The sequence below is a fragment of the Carex rostrata genome, chromosome 5 (assembly GCF_964058835.1).
Source record: "Carex rostrata chromosome 5, lpCarRost1.2, whole genome shotgun sequence".
Lineage (NCBI taxonomy): Eukaryota > Viridiplantae > Streptophyta > Magnoliopsida > Poales > Cyperaceae > Carex > Carex rostrata.
The window spans coordinates 8,667,652-8,691,768 of NC_135922.1; the positions used below are offsets into that span (position 1 = coordinate 8,667,652).

Genomic DNA, 24,117 nt, shown 5'->3' on the forward strand with positions numbered 1-24,117 from the left:
TCTAAAGTTCATAATATCATATTTACCCTTCTAAATTTAAAAGAACTCACATATATACCCATTATATTATATTTTCTATTAAAACTCATTTTGATTTTGTAAAGTATCCATTTTACTCATTATTATGAAAATAATAATATGTAGCATATTTCACAAAAATGCCAGTCTTCTAATTGAATTCTGAGAGCAAATGTGTCATTTCTCTACTTCTGACGTTTACACAAGTATATTCCTAAATGTCAGTGTGTAATTGTGTATGCGTCATAAGTAGATAAATAATTCATTGTTCCATGAAAACTAACATCTTTCTTAAACATTATACACTTTTTTTCTTAATAAGGTAAAATGGGAACTTGACAAATTTAAAAGAGTAGAACTAGGGTGTTCTATCTTAAGCTCAACAAAGTGTTTGGTAAGCTTAATTCTAAAACCCATCAAATTGGTTTCAAATGATGAATTCGAACCGTTGGAACCCGTCTATCTTACGAGTGATGTGTCTACATGTGAAAATTTTAAACATTTGAATTAATTTAGTATAAAGTCAATCGGCCAAAATTAGAAGGTTAATAAATTAGTTTTAGTGCATTTATTTTTTGAACATTTTTTGACCGCTTGACTTTATACTAAATTTTAGTGCATTCATTTTTTGAACTTTTTTTTTACTTATACCTTAAGAGTGAGCCGTCCGATTTGTCTTTAAAACTCGCGCTAGATAAATCACTGGACGAGCCAGAAGTAATATTTGGCCTCCGCCATGACGTCATCTCTTTTTTCTCCCAATTTCCCTGGTCAAATCCCCTAAAGTAACTTAAATTTTAAATTTAGATCGGTACCGTCCAATCAGAATCTTATGGAATGTACGGTCCTTTAGTAGACGTGTCTGAGTAGATCGGACGGTCCAAATCCATATTCAAAATTTGAGTTACTTTAGGAAAACTGAGTTCCAATCTCCCACCGTATGAAATTTATAAAAGCGAAAATCTCTTCATGCCTCGATCCCTCTCTCTGTGGCGACTTGAGTGAAGAAACAAGGTACAACACTTGCTCTCTCTCTCTCTCGCTTCACGAATCATAGTGGATTTATTACTCAGGGTAATTTGAATATGGTTTCGTACAACGAATTTTAGACCCTTTCGTCGATTTTCTCCTTTTTACGATGATGGATTAGTATCGTAAAGATCCAGACTTTGAATTTGATTTCTTCAGCAATCAATTTGAGGTGCAGGTGCCCTTTTTAGATCTTGTTCTATTGTGGCGATTCTGGTGTAGCCTTACTTGTAGTGTTACACTGCACTGCACTTATCAAAAAAAGATACACACTTTCTCAGTAGTTGACCAGTGACCAATACTGGTATTGGTTTTGTAACGGTAATTTCTTGCTTCTTCAGCAAGCAACTTCAATTGAATCCTTATCTCTTTCTCAATTTACACTCATACATATCATGCCTTTACCCTTTTTCTTCTCCTTAAATAATGCCTTTACCTTTGCTTTCTCCTCAAATTGAGTTGAATTTCAGTATTATTCACTGATTATATATAAACTCTGACCTGTGGTATTCTAATTGAATCAAATTAGGAATAAACCATGAAGGCTTTAATCCTTGTTGGTGGATTCGGTACTCGCCTTAGGCCTCTTACACTTAGCATGCCTAAGCCGCTTGTCGATTTTGCAAATAAACCCATGATTTTGCACCAGGTACTTCCTCCTTTTGCAAGCAATTTTGCTATTTCAAAATTTGTATAACTTGCTTACATTATTTTTATTTATTTTTCAGATCGAAGCATTGAAAAATGTAGGTGTGACAGAGGTCGTGCTGGCAATAAATTACCGACCTGAGGTTAGTGAAAAATTCTTTTTTTTCGTTTACCAGATGCAATGAATGAAACTAATAAATTATTTTGTGATTTGATTTTTAGGTGATGCTCAATTTCTTGAAGGATTTTGAACATCAATTGGGTATTAAAATAACATGCTCACAAGAGACTGAGCCACTGGGGACTGCCGGGCCCCTCGCTCTGGCCAGAGACGTGCTTGCAGACGGGTCGGGCGAACCATTTTTTGTGCTAAACAGTGATGTCATAAGTGAATACCCGTTTTCCCAATTGATACAATTTCACAAGTCCCATGGTGGCGAGGCGACAATTATGGTAACCAAGGTAAACATTTTAACCGCCTATTTCTCCGTACCAGAGAAGTGTTTCAAGTATGAAGTAGGTGTTGATTTTTAAAGAAATTAAAGTGACCAAACCTCTAAATGCAAGAAGCTTTGTATTTTTGTTTTTAGTAGGAGTTTCAGGTTAGAATTCCCAACCACTTTGCTTGTGTAAACATCAAAAGTAGAGAAATGACCCATTTGCCCTCGTGACCGATTAATTAGGAGACTGACATTTTTTTTGAACGTGCTACATATTTTTTATTTTTCTTAATAAAGGGTAAAATCGGTACTTTTTAAATTTAAAATTAGTTTTAATAGAAAAAATAATAAAATGGGTAAATTTGTGAGTTTTTGAAATTTAGAATGGTAAATATGATATTATGAACTTTAGAGTGGGGAATACATAATTTTGAGGTTTTCGAGGGGTATACATGAATTTCCCCCCTGTTTTATGAAGTATAGGAATTGGTTGATTATCAGTATTACTATTTCAATCTGAACAATCAATTAAAAACCTCAAAATTTCATATAATAGGTTGATGAGCCATCAAAATATGGTGTGGTGGTTATGGAAGAAGAAACCGGAAAAGTTGAGCGTTTTGTAGAGAAGCCGAAAATGTTCGTGGGAAACAAAATTAACGCTGGAATTTACCTCATAAACCCCTCTGTTTTAGACCGAATCGAACTCAAACCCACCTCAATTGAAAAGGAAATCTTCCCCAAAATCGCAACCGATCAGAAATTGTTCGCTATGGTTCTTCCCGGTTTTTGGATGGATATAGGTCAACCAAGAGACTACATCACTGGTCTAACACTATACCTAGACTCACTTAGAAAAAATTCACCATCTAAACTTTCGAAGGGAGTGAATATAGTCGGTAATGTGTTGGTGCATGAGAGTGCGGTTATTGGAGAAGGGTGCCTTATCGGGCCGGATGTGGCAGTGGGACCCGGTTGTGTGGTTGAACCCGGAGTGAGACTTGCTAGGTGCACTTTAATGAGAGGTGTAAGGATTAAAAAGCATGCTTGTATTACCAGTAGTATTATCGGGTGGCATTCGACAGTGGGTCAGTGGGCCCGGATTGAAAATATGACAATTTTAGGTGAAGACGTGCATGTCGGAGATGAGGTTTATAGTAATGGAGGTGTGGTGCTGCCTCATAAGGAGATCAAATCTAGCATTTTGAAACCTGAGATTGTTATGTGAGTTTAAATTCAAGTCCTATAATAATGTCATGTGATATGTTATGCAAATGCGTATGTTGTTGAGTTGAAAAGTGTTTGGTTTGAAGTTGCATTTATGAAAATGTGTAGCAATTAATGTTATGGTTCAAGTTTTGTGGATAGAGAGTAAGTTCAGAATTTGATCTGGTTTTTTGTGGTTCAGTGGAACAGAATATGTTGATTTTTTTAATTTTTTTTCCTTTCTTTCTTTCTCATATTAATCTTCATTTTTTTTTTGTTGGGTTTATGTAGTTTTGTAATAAGAACCCCTTGGAATTAATAAAATAATAATAGTATTTTTGGGTCTAATTTGTGTATTTTTTTCAGTAATTGTGAAATAATTACATAGGAAAGAGACATTTGTGGAATAGAGGTGGACCATGTATGCATTTGGAGAGGAACTAAAATTGGAATAGATGAAAGAGACAAGGACTTGTTTTTCAAGTTGTTCAACAAATGCTTTAGATATTAATTTATTTAATCATATGTGCTATAAAAGTACAGAAAGTGACTTGAGTGTGTGTGTGTGTGTGTTTTTTTTTTTCAAACTCCACACAAGGAAAAATGTTTAATGGATCAAATGCAGTTCAGGTGCAACATCAAAACATGTCATAAAAAGAAGTCTTGACTACTTCATACGAAATGAATTCGAAAATTTATAAATTTTATATGTAAATACATCATTTGTAAGGTAAATCGGTTTGAACATATTGAATTCATTTTTTAAAATATATTTGATGAATTTTAAAGTATTGCAGTTGAAATAACACAGATGTCATAGTAACTGGGCTCTATAAAAAGCATAACAATTTTTCAGAGATTTGGAGTAAATGATTTGTCCTTCTCATAGAGTAGTGTTTGGTTTGTTTCCACATCAGCTGCAATAAAAGAATTCCTCAAGTTGGAAGTGGCATGGAGTCAATAAATAAAGGTTACAAGAAAGGAAATTGTGTATTTCATACTAATTTAATATGACAAGTGTGATGTTATGATTTGGAGCCTAATTAGTGATCAAAATTCAAACAAAACTTATCCTACTAACTTAAAATTTTATCAAAATTTATTAAATAGGCTTGAAATAACGAATTAAAATTGTTCAAACTAGTCTTTTGCATTGTCACTGATGGCTGAAATAATATTGATGTCATAATATTAAGACTCCAAAAAAAAATTAATTATTCAGAGATTTGGAATCAATTATTTGGTCTTCTCTTGGAGTAGTGTTTGGTGTGTATCCACGTTAGCTTCAATTAAAGTGTTGCTAAATAAAGGTTGAAGCAAGAAAATTGTGTATTTCATACTATTTAATATGACAAGTGTGAAAATTCAAACACGCTTAGCCCACTATTTTTGTGTGTGCTATATTGAGACACACAAATAAAAAATAACTTATAATACATGAAGGAGATTAAGTTTTTGATTTTTTTTTTTTAACTATGTCATGTCATGTCATTTATTTCTCATCTGTTCGATTTGTTTTTATATCCTTATTTCTTTTCTTTTTTATTGAATGACTTATACGTCATTCATTCTATATTCTCATCCATCCATTTTGTTTTTTTTATATCTTTATTTATCTTTATCTGATGATTTATACGTCATAATTATCTCTCCTTATTTAAAAAAAATATATGTATTTAATATTAAAATATAATATAATTCTTAAATAAAATTAACTGTTTTTTCTATTCATTTTCATGAATAACAACATCCATCTTTTGTTAACAGAATTCAACATGCAATAAAATTGAAGTGTCACAAAAATATAGAGGACTAGAAATTAGAAATTAAAATTGAACAAAATTAGCCTCATCACAGCCATCTTTCTTACCTACTAATAACTGAAATTTTTTAAGGTAAAATTGAATTTTTCTTTATTAAAAGTTTCATTTTGCAGGATATATATTAATTTTAGCTTAAATGAATTACAATTTCATGGCACTTCCTTACCTATTAATATTTATGACTCAATTTTGTTTATTCAACAATTGTATTTCGATTTTCTGATTTTTTTTTTTAATAAAAGACAGAGAAGACAATATTTATAATTGTCAACAATTTCATTTTTTTTCTCTCAAATTCTCAATCAGTTACCTCTTAGCGATCAATAACCTTTCCTATTTCCTTTTCTTATAGGCCATATTTTATGTTCTTCTGTTCCTATTCTTTGGGGTAAAGGTTTCACAGAGCAGTTTTGATTTCATGCAGTGCACAGACTATATAATCAAAACAATGCTGCATATGGTTCGTGCGTTGCAGGAAGTAAAAACTGCTCTGTTAAACAAATTTACCCATTCTTTGGTTGGTTATTTTTATGTGATAAACCTTTGTTGAGAATCACATTCTTAACAAGTAAAATGTCAGAAAAAAAAAATTTAATCCTATTATATAGAACATAGAAATGTACAGCACAGATCACATTGTGCTGAGAAACCAAAACATGATAGACTGATAGTGTGGCAATAAATAAAAAGATATAAAGCTAACGCATTAAATAACTTGAATATGGAAGGAGAAAATCCTAGCCCAAAATTAGAACTCACATAATATACAAAACATAGTATAATTCTAGTTTAATTCTTTTAAGCTATGTGTTTATTAACCTATGTATTATCCAAATCAAGTTAAAGTTGTTGATTTGTTACGATCATTCTAATATGTGTTTATTAAAAAAAAAATCTATGAATCTGTAAACATTATCATGATAAAATATTTATTAATAATTATGCAATTTTTAGTGATAAAATAGAATTTTACATGTCCCACTAAAAACACTTTTTTTTAATGAAAATCCAACAAATGATTCTACAATTTATCATATTTAATATTTAAAAAAAATTACTTGTAAAAACAAATAAAAGTCATTTAAATCATAATAAATGACAAAAAATAGTCTTTTAATTATTAAATGTTAATGACCTATATTCTTTGTATTTTTTATTATTATGTCGCTACTTTTTCTAGCAATTATCTTTGTATATATATCTATCCTTCCTGCCAGATCATTATTTTAGTATAACAATCACGATATCTTAATTTTATCTCATTAACAATATATGTTTATTTACTCTGTGATCGTAACATCCACTACTATAGGAGGTTTTATAATATTTTAAAGATATGTGTTTACGGCGTTCCCGCATTGTGTAGCATATTAGTATACTGATCGAACAACATAGACCTCTAAGTGCTTACATCAAACTAAATATAAGAAATAATTAAATAGTGAATAGTAATATTTGATAACTATAAAAAGAACTCTCAGAGTTTATATCTCAGATATTGAGAGTGGTGTTCAAAGCAAATTATAGTAATAATTTTTTCTTTAATTTATTGTGAAAATGTATTATTTTTTCAAATTCCTGAATAATCCTTCTCAACTAAGACTCAATTCACATTTCTTAGAATATGTTTTTATAAATGTGGAAGATAATAAACAATTATAGGTTGAAGAACGCGGTTTCATTGCTTTATGGAAATATAGTGTTATTATTGTTATTTTCACATATAATTATTAATTGTGAAATTATAAATTAAAAAGATTCCTATATATATTTATATATCCAGTGCTTTCAATATGTTATATTGTTTGATATACTCCAATATCTTTTAGTCACTTTATGTAATAAGTATTTATTAAATATTGTGAAAAAAACAGAACTATTGCATTTTCTTTATTGTTTTTTATTAAATTGTGCAAGTGTAATACCAGTTAAAATGATAATTTTGTAGTTCTTATTTGAAAGGATCGACAATATATAGCGAAACATGCATATCATGAGCTAGCGATCAAGAGACAATTCAATATGCATGAATTAGTCACATTTATAAAATGATGCAAATTTGAAATGAATTTGGTGGCTGAAGTAGAATCTTTGAAAATAAAAAAGGTCTTTAGGATGATTCTTAATTTATTACCTTTGGATATAATGTATAATATTTTGTACAAATTCGAACTTTGAGTTATGCCTAATCATTATATGATGGTTAATTTTATGAAAAAAATAAAACTAAATTTTAAAAATTAAATCAAAATTTCTTCTGATAATAATTTTGACAAATTTCCTTGAGGACTCTGAATCATATTATCTTTTTCTTCCTCTTCTCTTTCCCTCCACTCATTTACTTTTTCCAATAAAAACTCAATTTTCTATTCAATATAATATTTTGCACAAATTTATACATTTATAAGCATTATGTGAAAATCCTCATAATTTTGAAATATACTTGACACAAACCAACAAATGGATGTTGTATATTTTAAATTTGATTTTAGGATGTTATAGATAATTGTACCGATTTATATTAATCAGTTTTGACAAATATTTTTACATATTATATAAATGGGCTCAAAGCAACGCGTGCTACTAAAATAAAAAAGAAATACCCTTAATTAAGCAAATATAGAATATTTAATACCTCATAATTAAGGGAAAAATTTTAACTTACTGAAACAATTTTTTAAAAATATTTTAAGAAATCTCTCTGATTATATGTATGAGGTAATTAAGTTTTTTTTGGGAGTCATTAGTACTCAAAAATGAAAACTTTGAAATCATTAGTGATTAATTAATTCTGACATGCCAGGTAATATCTTTAACAGTTGCAAACACTCATAATAATTAACACAAACTTAAAAAAAAACACATTTTTCATACACAAAAGACCTAATTAAGGTATATGTAAAGAACTGTAAAGGTCGGATAAACCTATGAATTCTAACTCTACAAAACAGTCTAATTTAGCGAGAGCTCACTAGTGGAAAATATGGAATCAGGACCGGTTATATACACATATCAGTAACGGAATCCAACCGATCCTGATGAAGGCGATACTGATACTATCAGGATCGGTTTTATATTTTTTAAAGAACCGTTCCAAATAGAAACTAATAGGATCGGTTTTTTCATAAAACCGATCTTAATAGTAGTTATCTAGATCCGTTTTAGAATACGAACCGCTCCAGATAGGAACTATTAAGATCAGTTTTAATATAAAAACCGTTCTTGATAATATTTTCGAATATTTTTTTTTATTAAAAATTTCATATCTAGATCAGTTTTTGAATAAAAACCGATCCAGATAGGAACTATTAAGATCAGTTTTTATATAAAAACCGTTCTTGATAATATTTTCGAATATTTTTTTTTATTAAAAATTTCATATCTAGATCAGTTTTTGAATAAAAACCGATCCAGATAGGAACTATTAAGATCAGTTTTTATATAAAAACCGTTCTTGATAATATTTTCGAATATTTTTTTTTATTAAAAATTTCATATCTAGATCAGTTTTTGAATAAAAACCGATCCAGAAAGGAACTATTAAGATCAGTTTTTATATAAAAACCGTTCTTGATAATATTTTCGAATATTTTCTTTTATTAAAAATTTCATATCTAGATCAGTTTTTGAATAAAAACCGATCCAGATAGGAACTATTAAGATCAGTTTTTATATAAAAACCGTTCTTGATAATATTTTCGAATATTTTTTTTTATTAAAAATTTCATATCTAGATCAATTTTTAAATAAAAACCGATCCAGATACGAACTATCAAGATCAGTTTTTATATAAAACCGATCCTGATACTTTTTTTTTTTGTTGGAATGAGGATCTGAAATCTGGATCGGTTTTTAAAAAAATAACCGATCATAATAGTAGTAATCTGGATCGGTTGTTTAAAATAACCGATCCTGATGTTTTATTGAAGCTAAATAAAATATTTTTATTTATTTGACCAGCTTCCATATATATTTTGCTGGCCAGCATCCTAAATATATTTTTTTTTGCACAGTAAGAAACAATAATCAAATATCATATACACATCATAAATTAAATATCATACACATCTTAAATTATTACAAAAAATTCATGTTCATACAAAGTTTTGTGAAGCATTACATATTATAACAAGAAATTTAAATCCAAAAAAAATTAATTAACAAACATACAAGTGACTAATTGAGCTATTTCTTCAATTAACACACATTTATGCAATTAATGTAAAGCACAACAATAAAAAAATCAATAATTACCTCTTTTGCAATCACATCACTTGAGATTAAAAAAGATCCTAAAAATAAAAACAAATGTAACAATTAGATGGAAAAACATTTTACAATAAAAAATACAAAAAAATGTGTTTTTAAAGCATAATAATGAGAAAATTATATAAAGTTAATACCGTAATAGTTGATCGGCCGAGCCGGAGGTGCGAGAGGCTCGGCTTTGAGAGGAAGAGACGGAGAGAAAGAGAGAGAGAGACACGGAGGAGAGGGAGAGACGGAGACAGAGAGAGAGACACAAAGAGTACAGAGGGAGAGACGGAGACAGTGAGAGAGACGCTAAGTTGAAAATGAGAGGCGCGGAATGAAAATAAGAAGAACCCTAAGCAGGTTATATAGGGAGTTATCATTAGGATCGGTTGTTTATAAAAAACCGATCCTAATAGTATCAGGATCGGTTTTTTATAAAAAACCGATCCTAATACTAATTTTTTTTGGCGGGACTAACTTTGAAAAAAATAGTATCAGGATCGGTTTTTTATATAAAAACCGATCTTGATAAATTTTTTTTTCAAAATGGGTTCTGCAAAAAAAAAAAAAAAAAATCAGGATCGGTTTTTTATAAAAAACCGATCCAGATACTATCAGGAACGGTTTTATTGCTAAAAACCGTTCTTGATAATTTTTTTTTTTTTTTTTTTTGCTGCAGAACCAACTTTGAAAAAAAATAGTATCAGGATCGGTTTTTTATAAAAAACCGATCCTGATACTATATATAAGAAAGATCACTGCGGTAAACCCCACTCATATTGATGGTCTATCAACCATCAAACGGCTACCATTTATTTTCTTTTCTGTTGGTAATGCATGTACACAGATAAATATTAAGAAAAATGTGAAAAATATCAAATTTATTTATTTGTGTTTGTATGGCCAAATCAACTCTACTATGATCAATTTTGTACAATTTTATTATTATTAATGGCATCAAATTGTTAAATGGAATGCAGACCGTTCATTTCTGCATGATCATCCAACGGTGGGTCTGTAATTAAATGACATGTAATAATTTTTAAAATGATCAAGATATAACATGGAACATTAATAACGTAAAAGTGCCGAAGGCCCGACAACTGTAAGTTTTGATCCAACGTAAATTATTTACGGCCGTGCGATGTTGCTATATTGTTTTGCTTTGATGAACTAGTACAGGAATCCCGAATTGTATCAAATTTTATAATGGTAAAATCAATATGACATTCTTTCATTTTAACGGTTTCGATCGACCAAATGCTAATATTCGTATTCGTTCCTTCACAACCCCACACAACAAGGGTTCAAGTCCTATGTATATTATTATATGGCACAAGTCATTGATGCATCATGCATGATTGTATAAAAAAATTCAATAGTCAAAATGACTTCAAAATGAAATATCAATGTGAAATAACTAATTATATTATCACATAAATTTTAATAATATAAATTACATTAATTTTCATCAAAAAAAATTTATAATTGAACCATATGCCATATACAACAACCATATATATATTCTATTAATCACCACACTAATTACATATACAACAACCATATAATTGAACCATATGCCATATACAAAAAAATAGTATTAGAATTGGTTATTTGAAATAACTGATTCTAATACTATTTTATTTTCAAAGTTGTTCTTAAAAAAAAAAAAAAAAAATTATCAAGAACGGTATTTAGCAATAAAACCGTTCCTGATAGTATCTGGATCGGTTTTATTGCTAAAAACCGATCCTGATGCTATTTTCTGATATATATTTCATTTGTTAGATGTATTTAAGTTATCTGAGAAATATATATATAACCAGAGATTATTTAAAAAAAATAAACAACTTGTTTGTGTTTGTATAATTGTTTGTTTAATTATTTATTTGTTATTTATAAATTAATACCATAAAATTAATTGCTTAATTGATGTCATGAACAAATGGAAACGAATTCATATTACCTGAGATAACAAAATATATATGGTTAGACCAAGACCATATTGATTCGAATTTGATCAGACGGTTCATATCTAGGATGTACATAGGGAATGAAATATCTTTAATTTGACCTCTTTAAAGAAATTAATTCAATTATAAACCTCTTTTAAAAAAAAAACATACTTGAAAGCTGGCCAGGTTTTACAATGCTACCTTAAAAAAAAAAAAAAAAAAAAAAAAAAAAAAATTATCAAGAACGGTTTTTAGCAATAAAACCGTTCCTGATAGTATCTGGATCGGTTTTATTGCTAAAAACCGATCCAGATGCTATTTTCTGATATATATTTCATTTGTTATATGTACTTAAGTTATCTGAGAAATATATATATAACCAGAGATTATTTAAAAAAAATAAACAACTTGTTTGTGTTTGTATAATTGTTTGTTTAATTATTTATTTGTTATTTATAAATTAATACCATAAAATTAATTGCTTAATTGATGTCATGAACAAATGGAAACGAATTCATATTACCTGAGATAACAAAATATATATGGTTAGACCAAGACCATATTGATTCGAATTTTATCGGACGGTTCATATATAGGATGTACATAGGGAATGAAATATCTTTAATTTGACCTCTTTAAAGAAATTAATTCAATTATAAACCTCTTTAAAAAAAAAAAACGTACTTGAAAGCTGGCCAGGTTTTACCATGCTACCTTAAAAAAAATAAAATAAAATAAAATAAAATAAAATAAAATAAAATAAAAAAATAAAAATAAAAATTATCAAGAACGGTTTTTAGCAATAAAACCGTTCCTGATAGTATCTGGATCGGTTTTATTGCTAAAAACCGATCCAGATGCTATTTTCTGATATATTTTAATTTGTTAGATGTATTTAAGTTATCTGGATCGGTTATTATGTATAGACCCAATCCAGATGCTATTTTATGATATATTTCAATTAATAAGATTTATTTGAGATATTTTAATTATCAGGATCGGTTTTTGTTGGAAACGGATCCTGATACTATCAGGATCGGTTTTTACTAAAAACTGATCCAAATGATTGAACTATTAGGATCGGTTCTAAAATAAAACCGATCCTGATAGTATCAGGATCCGTTTCCACAAAAAACCGATCCTAATAGTAATAAACTAGGATCAGTTACTAAAAACCGATCTGAATAGTTTTTAGGATCGGTTTTTTTAAATAAACCGATCCAGATACTTATTAGGATCGGGTGTCCATATAACCGATCCAGATAGGCCGATCCTGATTTCTGTTTTTCCACTAGTGGCTAGTATACAATTAAAATAAGTATATGTAATTTGAGATTTGTACGTTGTAGTACAAACTGTTGTATTCCTTGATACCCACTTAACATAAAAAAAGATAGCTTCATTATTCGATTATTGAATAAATTTAATAGCTACAAAATTTATTTAAGTAGAAACTTAACATAAATAATGCGCAAGTGAACAACTAATTTAAAAACTTATTCATTTTTTTTTATAGTTTCAATCCCTAATTTCAACTTTTCTTTTGATTTCTTTATCACTAAACCTCAAGTCAAATCCAAACATGGTACTAAAGGTTTTGTACCAGCATATATACCAATCCAAATCTAGAGCCAACAACTCATTCAAATCAATGAAGATCCAGCCTCACCCGTCAACAGTGAATGTCAGAGATGCATGCATATGTCATTCCGGCGATCATTAGACTACCTACAGGAAATTTTTAATTCATAGAAATTCAGAAAAAGATAGAGAGAGAAACAGAAAGAGTATAGTATTTATTATATTGATAGAAAGATCGGTACAGATTCTACCGATCTAAAAAATCAGAACACTTAGGATAGGCAGAATTCCTACCCATCCTAACTTATCTCGGATCTTCTGTGAAGACGGTGCCTGAGAAGATCAAGAATTGATCTGTTGCTATTCCTGTTTTGAAGACGGTGTCACAGAAAATCCAAGAAAAGTTAGGATGGGTAGGAATTCTGCCTATCCTAAGTGTTCTGATTTTTTAGATCGGTAGAATCTGTACCGATCTTTCTATCAATATAACAAATACTGTACTCTTTCTGTTTCTCTCTCTACCTTTTTTTCAATTTCTATGAATAAAAAATTTCCCTACCTACATGTCAAAATATATATATATATATATATATATATATATATATATATATATATATATATATATATATAGAGTTAGGCTATGGTGCTATGGATAGCATAGTGGCCTCTATGCTACGGCTCAATATTCGAGTTTTCAAAATCCAAACGGTTGATCCGAACCGTTCATCTTATTCTCCATATTAATATCTGCTTGGAGACCAAATTTTATAATTTTCTGAATTTTTTTACTATTTATTAAGCCACTTTGAAAATCGCTAATCCAATGGTTTTACTGTTTTGTGCAGCCACCGTTGGATCAACAATTTTGTAAAATACTTAATAAATAGTAAAAAAATTCAGAAAAATGTAAAATTTAGTCTCCAAGCAGATATTAATATGGAGAATAAGATGAACGGTTCGGATCGACCGTTTGGATTTTGAAAACTCGAATATTGAGCCGTAGCATAGAGGCCACTATGCTATCCATAGCACCCAGCCTAACTCTATATATATATATATATATATATATATATAGGTTGACTACTCTACTTACATAAGCATATAATATGGTATATGCTTATAACTCATTTAAAAAGTCGATCTGAACCATTAGATGTGATATCTATATTGAAATGTGCTTGGAGACCAAATTTTATATTTTTCTGATTTTTTTTACTATTTATTAAGCCATTTTGAAAATCGCTGATCAAACGGTGGCTTCTGATTTTACTGTTTTGTTAAGCCACCGTTGAATCAACGATTTTCAAAGTGACTTAATAAATAGTTAAAAAATTCAGAAAAATGTAAAATTTGGTCTCCAAGTACATTTCAATATAGAGATCACATATAACGGTTCAGATCAACTTTTTGGATTTTGAAAATGAAAATATGAGTTATAAGCATCTCATATGCTTATGTAAGTAGAGTAGCCAACCTCTATATATATATATATATATGAGGAATCAAGTTACAACAAGTATTTTCTATATTTTGAAAGTCCAAATTGTCGATCCAAACTGTTAGATGTGATCTCTTCAATAAAATGTGCTTGGAGACCAAATTTTACATTTTTTTTGAATTTTTTTACTATTTATTAAGATGGGTACAAAAACTAGTCAAATTCATACCATTGAATTTTGTACCCATCTTAATAAATAGTAAAAAAAATTCAAAAAAATGTAAAATTTGGTCTCCAAACACATTTTATTGTAGAGATCACATCTAACGGTTTGGATCGACGATTTGGACTTTGAAAATGTAAAAAATAGTTGTTGTAACTCAAAAATTGTTGTAACTTGATCCCTCCTCATATATATATATATATATATATTATGAAAAATTTGCAATATCATTACAGCTAGTGATTGCAGAAATTATCAAAACTTTGTCCATTTAACAGGCGATATTATATTTTGACAAGCCATTAGAAAATTAGCTTCTTCAAAATATAGGCCCAGCCCGGCCCATTTTGCACTAAATCCAAAAGGGGGAGGCTATGGTACTATGTATAAAGTTGATCTACTTACAAAAGGGTGAGGCTATGGTATTATGTATAAAGTTTTTTTTTTTTTTTATTGAAATACTATATGTATAAAGTTGATCTACTTACAAAAGGGGGAGGCTATAGTACACTTAACTTTATTTCATAGGCTATAGGCTATATTATATTTCAATAACTATATATATATATATTGAAATTAAATTAATTAACTTTATGTAAGTTGATCTACTCATATTATTAAATTAAATTGGCTATAATATCTTATGTAAGTTGATCTACTCATAGGCTATAGTACATTTAAATATGAAGTTATTAAATACATTTAACTTTATTTACATATTGATATAAGTTCTAGGCTTTAACCAATATTATAGATTTGGTAGAAAATCATATAATTATATGTTGTGCAAATGGAACTATGTTCAGTTGGAGATCTGATATTTAATTAGAGATTTTTTAGGAAGTGAAATTTTCGTTCTTTCGTCGCTAATTCAGTTATTCTTGCCATGCAGGATATTCTGAATATTGTAACACGTTAAAAATGTCATTCTAGTTTTATTTTGTCAGACTAATGTGTACTTTAGCAATAAAGATATATTCTGTGAAAGTTTCGTAGAAAGATAATTAAATTGCGGCTAATATTCAGTTGCTTTTTTCCTCCTGTTGTTGAGGCATTTGTTGTCTAATTTACATGCACTAGATCCATTTGAGGTACGCGCTATCTCTAAAAGGTATTGGAACCTTCCTCGTAATAGAAAGATTACAGCTCCGTGACATTGATAGTTGAACAAAAAGTATGAACGCGTATCCTCTACATCAACTCAAAAAGGAATATTTTGAGTTAATGAATTTGAGCCGTTTGATTTTAAACGGAGTCAATCGGACACCTGTTTATATCAAAGGGCACCATTCAATATTAGTACAGATCGAACGGTTAAGATTCATTAAATCAGAAGATTCTTTTTTATCAGTGGAGTTGACTCCCAGTCTCTCCTGCTCCCCAATTTATAAATTGCACTGCTCGGAACACGTAGAAAATAGGAATTTATCGCATATCCTCCTCTTCATCTCATCTCCTCCTCTTATATATTCTCTGCTCTGATCGGACTACCCTTTCTTCTCTAGGTGAACTCTTCTTCATTCTATACTTTTTTTTTTGAAGTTATCTTTCGTTATATATGCTAAAGAAACAAAATCCTAGTACTGTTTCATAGAGACTTTGCAATTTTAGATAGAACATAGTTAATATAACGTAAGTGTTATTCCATCTAGACAATGAAATTAAAATTTTGGATGGGTTGAGAGATAATAATTGACTGAAATATATATAGTTGCAGAATGAATGACGAAGGCATCACCGTCACCGAGGAACCAGTAAGCATCAGCATCAACGTGCATCCCAAAAGCACCACCCCTGAACCGGAAAACCGTAAAATTGATAATCTTAAGGTGGTCGAAATAGCATGCCTACTTGAGACGGGAGCCACCTGGATGGCAATGGCGGCGAGTTGGTGGGCGATGATGCTGATGCAGGGTGGGATCTTCTTCACCACCGTGGAAACAAAGGATTGCATCCTCATCATGCTCATCTTTATCTTCATATCTTTCCGCCATGTGATAACTTTCAGCCCCGCAGTCAAAGTCCCTTGGTATAATAATTAGTTCTAAAAGTTTTTATATATAGAGAGAGAGAAGAGAAAGGAGAGGTAGTACAATTGGTTAGGAAAAAGTTTTAGAGTTCGATTCCCCCTCACGACTTCGCAGCTTCTGTGAAGATTTTCAAAAAAATATAGAGAGAGAGAGAGAGAGAGGAGAGAGTGCGTATCCTCTGAGATATCTCAACTTTTGCGTGACCCACGTGTCCGGTGCCTATTCGGGGTGATGTCGGGGTCAGTATTATGAGTACTTTGAGATTCGTGCATAGCGTATTTAAATGGTTGGGATTTTTTATAAAGTCACGCAAAGTTTGAGATATCTCAGATACGAATTCGAGAGGAAATGAGTTACAAAACATTATAATATTGTATAAAACCACTTGTGCATTCGACTTTTAATCATTGAATTGAAAGTCTAAACAGTCGATTTAAATCATACAAAAGTGATATATATAAATATATTTAGAAATCAATTATTCAAAAATTAATTTTCAAAAATTCTAGTAAAAAATTCTGAAAATATATAAAATTCGGTCCTCGGTCGCATTTTAAACTGAAGATCATGTTGAAAGTTTTGGATCGACTATTTTAATTTTAAAAACAAAAGAGATTCTACTTTCAAATCATTATAGCCCAACCAATTACAAATCACTCATTAATTTTTCTTGTAAAAAATTTCAGGGTTAAATATTATAGTACGAAGTCCGTGTGGGTCAACATAAAATGATTGAGGCTTCCGATTGGTTTCATCAATGAGCTCTCCGACTGGTGCAAGCTCGTCTCTGCCATAATATGTGCTGTTCTCTCCATAATGCGACTAGTTTCACAGGATTTCGGCCCAAGTACAATCGAAGGGAAAAGTATGGCGACTCGGAACTTTGCTTTAAATGCTTTTCATGTCTTGGCACTCATAGAAACACTGCTGCATGTCACTTTTAGACATCATTGTGCGAAAGTTCATTGAGCCAGCAATTAACCGAAAGTTGTATGAGCTGCTCAAAGAGCCACCCAAAGCGCCGCTGCCCAAACCCGAAGCACCGCCACCCAAACCCCAAGCGCCGCCACCCAACCCAAAGAGCAACCCAAAGCGCCGCTGCCCAATTCAACCCGAAGCGCCGCCACCCAAACCCAAAGCGCTGCCGCCAAAGAACGAAAGGAAAGAAAAATTTACAATCCCCGACGAAATGAACACTGACGGCCAACAGAAGGATGAAAGCAACAATTTCGGGGTAAACAGAAGAAAAGCGCCATCCGTAGATCCAGCAGGAAATGGTAAGCAAACAGAAGAAAATAAAGTAGAAGCGAAGAAATCACAATAAATGGTTGTCTTGGTCGTTATTTTGGCTATTTGGTGTGATTTGATGTATCACTATATTATATATGTTTCGTGTTTACTATAGCCGTACGTACGTACTTATTCCTTTTGAAAAAACTTTTCACTACAAGTTATACAACCATGTATGATGTATCACTATATATGAAAAATATTCTTGGAATTTAGTTCAGCGCTTGATTTGTTTCAACGTTTTTGCAAACACCATAGGGAGTCAAATGCGAAAAAATTCAAGTTATTATTCTTATTATTCTCTTTGGTAACTTCAAGTTCTTGATATATATACTTTTCATTTTGACTAATAACTAAGTTATTATTCTATTATTCACTTCTTCAGAGAATAATTCTTACAAATTCAAACAAAATATAACTTATAAATATAACCAAAAGTTTAAATGAAATTGAAATTACTTATAGAATAAGTTTGCAACTTTTTTTAGCAAGTCCTGTTGATAACATTTTGTAAAATTGAATAAAGTTACAACAAAATTAAAATAAATAACAAGAAAAATATAGAGAGAGAAATAGCAGAATAATATTTATTCTCTTCTTCTGTGTGTCTTCTATCACATACAAGTTTACATAATCTCTATTTATAAGTACATGGAAAGTCATATCAATTAAATTCCACAAATAAATAGATCGATCATGGCGTGAGAGACGTTGGAATAAACAAGTAGTGGAAAGATGAAGATGAATGAACATTTATATATATAAACCATATAAATTTTGATTTATAACACTTTTTAAATATTTTTTTCATTTAATAGATGATAAACTGTTGTATGTTCAAATATTGTTTTTTCAATTGATGATAAACAGTTGTTTTTTAAATATTGTTTTGGACTAATTCCAATATGGAGGTGCAGTATGACGAGTAGAACTAGGGTGTCCTTATGTTCATCAAGCTTCTTAATGAACTCAATTCTAAAACACGTTAAATCGGGTTCAAATGACGAATTCAAACCGTTGAAACTCATCTATCTTACGAGTGATGCGTCTACATGTGAAAATTTTAAACATTCGAATTAATTTAGTATAAAGTCAAGCGGTCAAAATTAGAAGGTTAATAAATTGATTTTAATGCATTTATTTTTTGAACGTGTTTTGACCGCTTGACTTTGTACTAAATTAATTTGAATGTTTAAAATTTTCACATGTACACGCATCACTGGTAACTTAGGCGGATTTCAACGGTTCAAATTTTTCATTTGAAGCCAATTTAAAGAATTTTAGACTTGAGTTCACCAAGAGACTTGATGAACTTAAGAACACCCTAGTTCTACTCGTAGTATGACAATGTGCCGAATTTTTTATTATTTTTTATTAATACCCTAAAAAATAAAAAAATTAATGAATATGCCCTCTCTTTTTTTTTTAAAAAAAAAAAACTGCCCTAATTGCCCCTGTGAGAGGCTGCCCACTCTCACCACTAGACCGCCCACTGGGGGGAGGTCACCTACTAAAACCTAGCTGTCCCCCAGTGGGGGTGGTCAGGTTTAGTGGGGCGGTCAGCTATAAAACCACTGTAAATAGATTTTTTTTTCTCTCTTGCCCACTCAAAATTCATTCTAACATCAAAGCAAAGACAAAGAGAAAGAGAAGAAGAGAAAGACGATTTCGGGTGATTTTTTTGGCGACTCTATGTATTTTTTTAATTACTCTTTAAGTACAGGCGACTCCAAGTGTTTTCTCTCTCACACCCGATGAAGTGCTAGCCTTACCAGTATAAGTACACATAACAAAGTCATCGTCTAATGTTAGAGACTCTACATCAATTTTTTTTTCCAACCATATCTGTATGGGTTTTCCACAAAATCATTATCTGAAATTTCAAACCGAACTGGCTGCCTTCCAAATCTTTTTCTTAGAAAGCAGAATTTATAGTGGCATATTTTTTCCTCATTCCTGCAACGTCCACTTATTGACCCTCCTCTCGCTATGCCGCGAATAGACGATCTACCTCAGTTGCTATTGTTCATCCTGTTCAACAACAAAACAAACATAAAATAATACAATCCATATACAACATAAATTAATACAATTCAGATACAACACAAAATAATACAATACTGTAGAGTGTTAGTTTGTAATAATCTAGAAGTCAATAATACGATAATTTTGATTATATGAAGCTTTGTTCATGAATTGGATGATTAATATCATTTTGTTGCCTTGAGTATTATTGAATTTATGGATCATTTCGAGTTCATGACTGAAATTGTGAAACTCCATAATATAGATGATATATACTCTTAAAAAGTCACTGACCAAGGTAATTAGCAGGAACACTAATTACCGCGATAAGGTTAGTATGTGGATTAAAAGATGGTTAAGTTTTACAAACCACCTGACACGAGATGTCATTTTAATCACATAGATATATGTTCCAGGAACATGATATCTGACAGACCCCGAATGAAACATTATACGGAATTGTGTTTGTGTCATTAATGCTTTCATTCAGTGTTAAGTTCTAAAGTATGAGGTATTCATCTTTCCTACTAAGAAATGTATATGTGTGATTGTTATCAAACGCTGTCGGTAAAATGCATTTATAATGGTAGCTCTTCGGTATACATGGCTTAGCTGAGGTAGTGATGGTTTACCAAAAGTACTATTGTCCCTCGTATCTCTATACAAGCTATAGCATCACTGGGCCCCTTGATAGAGTAAGATTATCAGCGCGCGGTATGATTACAAGAGTAATCGTATTTGATAATCTTCTCAAGATCAAGAAAAGATTAAGTTTACAAGGATGACACACACCTACCTTGATAGCTATGTGACAAAAGAACTGACACAAGTAAATTGTTTACTGGATCGTGATATTGTATTGTACAACATCATCTGTGTAATCGGATGGTCATGATGCGTTTTGCCAGATGCCTCTCATGATTATAGAAGTTAAAACAGTTTTAATTCTATTTACCAACATAACACAGATCCTATTGGGTCACACCATATAGGAGTTAATCAGATAATCTTATTGTGATTGATTATAAATTGGTTATGATCAATAGTAAGATGGTTATAATTAATTATAAGTGTTATAATTAAATTATAAATATCATATAAGATGACAAGCAAAAACAAACAGTTAATTTATAAACGTACACGTTACGTTGTATAAAAGTTACCGAAACAACAACCGCAAGAAATATAATTGTTCAGAATAATTATACGAATATTATTTGTATTCGGGCCGAGGGCATTCGGGTCTTTTCAGATTCGTCCTTATCCGCATGACACGTCATCGATCATATCCAGATGACACGTCATCAATCCTATCCACATGACACCTCACCCCCTAGGTGGCATGCCTTTTCATAGGGGTATTTTGGTCTTTTCACACCATTTTAGAGGCTATAAATAGAGGGGTGCATGTAGAGAGAAAAACCACTAATTGACTCGTATCGTTTCGTGTCGAAACGAATCAGTATTTTCTCTTTCTCGGTTTCTCTCTCAAATAGTGTTTCGGTTGAGAAAAGAAAGTTATACGTAGTTGACCTATAATCTTGCGGGTTGTTGTGAAGTATATTTATGGGATCGGTGAATAGTGTTTTCCTGAATTTCGAGGTATGTCAGTTTTGCTTATTTGTGAAATTGAGTAGCTGAAAATTCATGTTTACGGGTTTTCGTCTTTTCCCTGTGAATAGTGTTTTTGCAGAATTCTGCGGTTTACGGTATTTCTGGCCAAAGAAATAAACCGCTCTCTGGTTAGTCCTGGTGGATAACCTATAGAGGCATCATACGTTTGGTGCTCCGAGGAGAATCATTCCCGTGATGTAGCTCTACTCGCTCGGTCTGCATTCCAACTGTGATTTGGAAACAAGGTATAAATATGTTATATTAATCTATTTAATTGGTAAGTAAATTAAAGTTTTAGAAATCAATCATGGAGTAGATCTGTAAAAGAATTAAATTGGGTTTTGATGCCAAAGGAATACTGAAGGTGGACCGACTTGGAAAGTTTCCTGACATACCCCGTTTAATCCTTGGCTTAAGTTAGAAGTAAAATTTTTGTTTTACGTTCTTTCCGCAGCTTAAGCCTAAACGGGTTTTGGTTACCCCAAAACCCAACATAGAGTTCATAAAATAAAATAACATAAAATTCAGATATTAAAACCAGATCAAACATAACAATTATACAAGCCGGTAGAGTTCAAACATAAAATACTATGATACAATATGATCCATACTAAGGCTTACGAGCTGAGGAACTTGCTCCTTTTTTATCCTCAACTTGGTAGATGCAAGCAAGACACTCTCACATAGTGAAACGAGCATCATTCATCTGATCTACATACGGATCCATGCAATTGGGGTCAACAGCTATGCCACACTTTAAACAAAAGAATATATCCACCATATCTCTCTTCACTTCACATAAGCAGCACTGTCGCCATCCAGTTGGAGGGTTCCTTTCTTCCCAACCATCCATGCACATTTTTCTAATTGACGGATCAAGAGTTCTTAGCATTTCTTCGGGATCTCTGAACAAAAACATACTTTGCAAATTCCTCCTCGCGAGGGCTTCACCCATTCCAAAATTATTAATAAGTGTTCTTTTTTTTCTCACGTTCGGTTTCACTTCTTTCTCTAATTTTTTTGATTTTGGGTACCATTGTAACTAGGGTTTCAAATGACTGATGGATTAGATAATTGGTATTGATTCTAAATATTTTTCTAACAATTTGTAACAATATATATATATATAGAGGTTGGCTAAGATCAAAGTGGTAGTTCCTAAGCTTTGGCGCTACCAATTTGTTTTTCAAATTTTAAAGTTCAAAACGTCGATCCAAACCGTTCAAGTTGATCTCTATATTAAAATGTGCTTGGAGACCAAATTTTACATTTTTCTGAATTTTTTTTTTACTTTTTATTAAGCCACTTTGAAAATAACTGATCCAACGATGGCTTCTTATTTTACTATTTTGTTAAGCCACCGTTGGATCAATTATTTTCAAAGTGGCTTAATAAAAAGTAAAAAAAAAATTCAGAAAAATGTAAAATTTGGTCTCCAAGCACATTTTAATATAGAGATCAACTTGAACAGTTTGGATCGACGTTTTGAACTTTAAAATTTGAAAAACGAATTGGTAGCGCCAAAGCTTAGGAACTACCACTTTGATCTTAGCCAACCTCTATATATATATGTATATATAGAGAGAGAGAGAGAGAGAGAGAGAGATGAGCTATGGTGAGTTGCGAAGTAAAATGTGTTTCTACTTCACGCCGTATTTTCATTTTGAAAGTCCAAACGACTGATCCAAACTGTTAGATGTGATCTCCATATTGAAATGTGCTTGGAGACCAAATTTTATATTTTTTGAAATTTTTTTACTATTTATTAAGCAATTTTGAAAACTGCTGTTTTGCTGTGAACAGTAAAAAAAAAGTAAAAATTTGGATCAGCGATTTTCAAAATTGCCTAATAAATAGTAAAAAAATTCCAAAAAATGTAAAATTTGGTCTCCAAGCACATTTCAATATGGAGATTATGTTGAGCGGTTCAGATAGGTCGGTTGGATTTTCAAATCGCAAAATATGAGTGTGAAGTAAAATAGTAACTTTACTTCGCAACTCACCATAGCCTATCTCTCTCTCTATATATATAACAATTTATAACAATTCCTAACAATTTAAAAAGTAATTAAAAGGTATTTAATAAGTAATTAAAAAATAAAAATAAACCTGGAGTCATCAAAAAAGTTGCTTGAAATCGTCTTTCTCTTCTTCTCTTTCTTTTTCTCTGTCTTTGCTCTGATGTTATAATGAATTTTGAGTGGGCAGAAGAGAGAAAATAATATATTTATAGTGGTTTTATAACTGACCGCTCCACTGGGGGTGGCCAAGTTTTGATAGGTGACCGCTCCCCACTGAGACAGTCTGATAGTGAGAGTAGGCTGCCCCCCATAGGGACAGTTAGGGCAGTTTTAGAAAAGAAAAAAAAAAGGGACATAATCATTAATTTTATTATTTTTTAGTATATTAATAAAAAATTCGGGACAATGTGTGCCTCTGATTTCTCGAACGGTATTCTATTATAAACCATTTGATTTCTAGATTTCTAGAAGGATATATACTATAGAATAAGCCATTTGATTTCTAGAAGTATACCCAATTAA

At 31.0% G+C, this 24,117-nt stretch overlaps 1 protein-coding gene and 1 long non-coding RNA gene across 2 annotated transcripts; both read left to right on the top strand.

The window, feature by feature from the left end:
• The first annotated feature begins 996 nt into the window (after positions 1-996).
• Positions 997-3,689, top strand: LOC144554111 (putative mannose-1-phosphate guanylyltransferase 1). The gene is made up of 5 exons (XM_078302358.1): positions 997-1,032; positions 1,577-1,696; positions 1,776-1,838; positions 1,918-2,157; positions 2,692-3,689. Exons 2-5 carry the CDS (start codon positions 1,586-1,588, stop codon positions 3,361-3,363), a joined length of 1,086 nt encoding a protein of 361 aa, XP_078158484.1. The 5' UTR covers positions 997-1,032; positions 1,577-1,585; the 3' UTR covers positions 3,364-3,689.
• A 12,364-nt stretch (positions 3,690-16,053) lies between these two features.
• On the top strand, positions 16,054-18,060 carry LOC144554112 (uncharacterized). Its single transcript, XR_013511538.1, has 3 exons — positions 16,054-16,120; positions 16,327-16,644; positions 17,332-18,060. It is a non-coding gene; the product is annotated as an uncharacterized LOC144554112 (long non-coding RNA).
• The last annotated feature ends 6,057 nt before the right edge of the window (positions 18,061-24,117 follow it).

What these genes read in the sequence shown, in the direction of transcription:
- LOC144554111 (XM_078302358.1), top strand. Translation starts at nt 1,586, where the DNA reads ATGAAGGCTTTAATCCTTGTTGGTGGATTCGGTACTCGCCTTAGGCCT. An exon ending in AACCCATGATTTTGCACCAG is followed by an intron (nt 1,697 to 1,775) that starts GTACTTCCTCCT and finishes TTTATTTTTCAG; the next exon opens with ATCGAAGCATTGAAAAATGT. An exon ending in CAATAAATTACCGACCTGAG is followed by an intron (nt 1,839 to 1,917) that starts GTTAGTGAAAAA and finishes TTTGATTTTTAG; the next exon opens with GTGATGCTCAATTTCTTGAA.